Source organism: Olea europaea, chromosome 11, assembly GCF_002742605.1.
Source record: "Olea europaea var. sylvestris chromosome 11, O_europaea_v1, whole genome shotgun sequence".
In the NCBI taxonomy this organism is placed as follows: Eukaryota; Viridiplantae; Streptophyta; class Magnoliopsida; order Lamiales; family Oleaceae; genus Olea; species Olea europaea.
The window spans coordinates 19,081,498-19,086,709 of NC_036247.1; the positions used below are offsets into that span (position 1 = coordinate 19,081,498).

A 5,212-nucleotide genomic window follows, 5' to 3' on the forward strand; every position below is an offset into this window, starting at 1 on the left:
AAAAAAAAAAAAAAAAAAAAAAACTTTTCTTGTAGAATTTATTAGTAATTGTACATTTTTCCTAATGAGTCGAACCGAGCTGGTCCTCTTGGTCACTAGACTAAACAATCCATCCTGGTACGATCGGATCAATCCATGAATCACCCCAGAGAGACTAAGCTGATTTATGTCTTATTTAATTTCAAAGCTGGAATGCATTCCCATTTTTACACTACTTGGTGAACCATCTTTGTAGATCCAGTTCGTCCTATCATTAATAATTATATATGCATTTCATATCTCAGAAGCCTCAAATTATTGCTTGGCAATATAATATTCCCACTTCTTCCCACAATCAAGAAAACTAAAAGAAAGAAAATGTATTGTCGATCACGTTTTAATTCATATACGACTTTGCCTGATTTATATTATTAATAATTCCATGTGCATTAATTAAAACGATGGAAAACGTACATAAAATATTTCCGATCAAATATAAAAAGATGTGTTCACATGGACAAACCGTAATGGAGCAAAAATCTGTCAACGACTGTTGGACCGTGTGACTTCTTCTAGAAGCACTTTCAGAATAGGAAGTTTTTCGAAAAATTAATTTTTAAACAAAAATTAAAGTAGTTTTTTTAGAAAACATTCTATATGAAGTAAAAATAAAAACAAAAATCATATCAAACGAACTCTAAATTTTATACTATCGATCTACATATTCTTGCTCTTGTGGACGAGAAAAACTTAAATAAAGGTGTCTTATATGTACACGCAATAAAATTTATCATTGAATTTAGCCCCCGTTTGACCCCATTATCCCAAAAATTTATTCTTCTCTCTTATTTTTAATCGTAAAATTTTTCATAAAACAATATTACACATAAATCGAAAGTTTTTCCTTATTTTTTAACCTCAGATTTTTCAAAAAAAAAAATTCAAAAAGTTATAACTTCAAATAATGGGAGCCAAACGGGGCACCTCGAACCTCGAACCATTTAAATCGGACATCTCGAATTCTCTACCACATATTTACACAATAAAATTTCTTTACTTTTTAATCATACATTCTTCAAAAAATACTATTTAAAACCTTCAACTTTTCAAATAATGAACAACAAACAAGGACTAATTATATCGCGTGTACATATAGAACCATTGTAGAAGCTCTTTGTCCTCGTGGACGCCATAACTCGTATTTACTTGTTAGTTGATCCTCTTACTCGTTTAATGCTCGGATAGCCTTTATTTATTATTTCTCTATCGTTTTTCGAATACAGAAATAATAAAATAATGATTAGTCTTCAACAATCCCATCATCCCCCATGTGAACAAATTTCAGATATTGTATTTTATTCGCCCGCATCCCTTCCAACCCCCTTCTACTCTCTAGAGCTAAAGGTTGAACCCCAACCTTAAGGGCCTCCACGGATCTTGCCCTGAGCCATCGTGGAGGAGGTAAATCGCAGGATGTGTCTCCCAGGAGCAAGAGTGGAGAGCACATGGATAGGTCAAGACTGTTAATCCATATGGTAACTCCCGCTTGCAACAAAGTCAATTCCACCTTGCGGGGAATCGAACTCTGCACACTGTCGCACTGAGCCCTATCCGCCCACCCTTTACCACTGGGAGATATGCCCTGGGGGCTCCACTCTCTAGAGCTGATAATATAAAGCCCTCCACTATGAAAGAATCTCTCAACCTTTTTGTCTCTCTCGCAAGAGATTCACAACTCTTCTTTGGCCTTCCCTTACTTGCGTCCAGTGTCCCTATTCACTTGAATTTTCAAGCAAAAAAAGAAAGAAAGAAAAAAAGAAAGAAAGAAAGAAAGAAAAAAGAAAAAGAAAAAGAAAAAGGGTGAGCTTTTCTTCAATTTTCTATGTTTCCAGGTTTTATCAGTTTTTTTCTTCGTTATTTGAAATGGGAGCTTTACATGTGTGGTCATGAAGTTTCAGATTAATGTCATGTTTTCTTGAGAATTATATTTATTTTTTGTTTCTTGATGTGAATTTAATGATTGTAACTTATTTGTTGAAATTCTGTACTTTTAGTTTTATGCTTTCATTTCTTCTTAAATAATTTTTATTTTTTTTGGTACCAATGAATTTCTAAAAATAACGTTATTTTATTTTATTAATTCCATGAAAATCCTTAAGTTTTATGACTTTTTGCATGCTCATAAACCATATAATAATGTATGAAAGCACATCAATTTGCTTCCAGTAGTTTAATATTGACGAAAAGTGGTCCTTTTTTTTTTTTTTTTAAATGATTCAATCAAAGTTCAAGACTCGAGTATGCTGGCTGTCCAATAGCTGAATCAAACTACATTGTCTAGAACCTCAAGATCTTTAGAGATGAGACCATTTTTTCATTTAAATTATAGTTTCAATGCGTGCAAGTCGATTATATGTTAACATCAAAAGCCTTAAATAAGTGTACAATTTTCATGAATTATAGTTTATAGAAAAGGTAGTTCAACATTTATGTATTTTCATTATTCTGTCGGACCAGGCTAATCCTAGCCCGTTCATTTGTTGCGGTTCCATCCCAATAATCTAATGCAATCATGCTACCCAAATAGACTCAATGGTTGGGTTAAAAAATAGAATAAAACGTGGCGTAGCATCATTGGAAAGCTTGGAAAAAAAAAAATAAAATTACCCACACAGGTGCGAACAACTCAACACCTGTCAAAACACCTGTTTGCAATCCCTGTTTGATCTAGTTGATCAACTCACTCTTTTTATTGCCTTTATTTAATACGCAGCCATGGAACATGTCATTTTCTGTCCCTTTTGTCATGAATTACATGTAACCATGGTTGTCTACCTAATTTCTAACCATTTGGCTAAATGAAGCTATTTTCTTCTATTTTAAGTTTGATATATACTATAGTTAGAAATGAAAATCTTGTCAACACTAGCATGGTGTATGTTTTCTTGACTGATGATTTATATATTGTAGATTCACGAAATACGTTTTACCATGATTATGAATATTAATCAGTACATGTTTGTGATGAAAAGTTGTAAGCTGTAGATGAAATCCAAATCAGTTTTATGCATTTTTTGGATGAATTACATGTTAGATATGCATGTCTACACTCATATATAGATATAATTTGCAGGTAGTCGACTTTCTTTCTTTCTGAAGGAGGTGTTAAACGTATAATGGCATCAACACTGGTAAGAAACCGCTCGCTGTATATATTTCCTTTTAAAGCAATCATATGTAATTATCCTACATGGGTTTTGTTTGTTGGAAGCTTGGTTTTTGAGGCTGTCATGTTAATAAGGGTTTGACTAGGAATATACAATTGATGTGGCTGTGGTAGTTGCTTAGAGTTAGTTTCTCCAGATCTTCTTCTAGATATTTCGTTTGTTGGAAGCTTGGTTTTTGTTGTTTTGTTGTGATATTTTCCTCTTTACAACGTGATCACAGTTCTTTCCTTTCAGGTTAAGTCAAATAAGATGAAGAGGATGGAATCAAAAAAGTCGCACTCGTGGTGGTGGAATAGCCACATTCGTCCCAAAAACTCTAAGTGGCTACAAGATAATCTTGAAGGTATAAATATATCATTGACGTAGAAATCATGAAATTATGTTAAATAGAGTTTTAAAATCACAAACATAAGTTTTCAGTTTGACCTTTTTTTTTTTTTTTTTGCTTTTTTCCCTTTTTTTAGCATCAGGAGTCGAAAGATAATGCATCTGACTATCTACTGATTAACTAGACAATTTCAATGTTGTAAATGGCTTCATTGATTTAAATCGTTCTAATAACTCTAAATTGTAAAGATAAAATGTTAAATTTCATCTTCTTATGTTCAGTTTATATATTCTTTTAGTTATTGTTAGAATTCTAGCATTTCATAATTTGAACGATATATGTCAATCCGAAAAATTGAGGAAAAGTTTATTGATCGCAGAAATGGACCAGAAAGTCAGACTGATGCTAAAACTCATAGAAGAGGACGCGGATTCATTTGCTAGAAGGGCTGAAATTTATTATCAGAAGAGACCAGAGTTGATAAATCTTGTTGAAGAGTTTTATCGAATGTATCGGGCACTAGCCGAGCGTTATGACCTTGTCACTGGAGAACTTCGGAAAAGTATTCCATCTGAACTCCATTCTCAGGAATCTGGAATATCTGATGTGGGATCTGAACCACCTTCCTCTTTGCCATCTCCTGATCGAAAGCCGAGTCGTCCTGAATCCGGTGCTCGCTTTCTTGGTTCTGGTAGAAGTGGCTCAGATTTAAATAAAGGAGACTATTCTTCTACATCTGATTCCGAATCCAACTCAGATGATTCTTCTGGTAACAATTACTCAGGCACACAGAGCAATGATGAGGAACATGAGTTGCATCAGAGGATTACTGAATTGGAGACTGAGCTTTCGGATGTGAAAGAAAGACTCGAGATGCAACAGAAAGAAATTTCTGAAGGCTCGTTTGTGAAATCCGCCAATGGAAATTCTGAAGCTCTTTCTCAAGTAGTGGCATATGAAGAAGATTTGAGGATTGCAAAGGATAAGATTCAGCTATTTGAAGAGGAAAATAGTCGTTTGTTGATTGAGCTTCAGAAGTATAAAGCTCTTAAAGATGCTGAAGTGGAGCAAAATCAGGTTAGAGAGCTTCAAGAAAGCACCGATGGATCAAAAGCTGATGTTTTTGACCCAGTGAACAAAATTCAGACGCTCAAGGAAGAGCTAAAAATTACGCAAGAGAAGCTGCATGAGTCGGAAAAGGAAGTTGGAAGCTTAAGGGATGAACTTGAGAGCAATGGGTCGTCTACTCCACATTTTCAAGATCAGCTTAAATCGGCTCAAAAGGAGATTTCCATCTGGATACTTAAACTTGAGAATGAAAAAAGTGAGGTTTCAAAGCTGCAGGATCGAATAGAGAGCTACAAATCCAATCTTGCTGACAGAGATCTAGAAATCCGGGGATTGAATGAAGCAATTTCAAATGCCAGTAAGAGCTTATCTGAAGAAAATAAGCAACTTCAATCAGATTTAAATATAATGTCAAAGGAACGATCTTATTTGGAGAATACCCTAAAAGAATTGGATTTGCGCTGCCAATCCTTAGAGGAGAATGTCAGACAAACCGAAGCTGGAAAAGCAGAGATGGAAGTTATACTTGGAGCTCAAATTGAGCAGTTGAAGGTTGAAATTTCCAAGAAAAAAGACCACATTGAAGAATTAAATAAAATCCTAGATGCCT

The 5,212-nt window shown here is 34.4% G+C and overlaps 1 protein-coding gene across 1 annotated transcript in view; it reads left to right on the top strand.

The window, feature by feature from the left end:
* The first annotated feature begins 2,790 nt into the window (after positions 1–2,790).
* LOC111404556 (protein NETWORKED 4A-like) overlaps positions 2,791–5,212 on the top strand; it is a 6,667-nt gene continuing 4,245 nt past the window's right edge. The window contains exons 1-3 of the mRNA XM_023033348.1: positions 2,791–3,170; positions 3,441–3,549; positions 3,914–5,208. Coding sequence (XP_022889116.1) covers positions 3,156–3,170; positions 3,441–3,549; positions 3,914–5,208 — 1,419 coding nt within the window. The 5' untranslated portion in view covers positions 2,791–3,155. The remainder of the gene's footprint in view (positions 3,171–3,440; positions 3,550–3,913; positions 5,209–5,212) is intronic.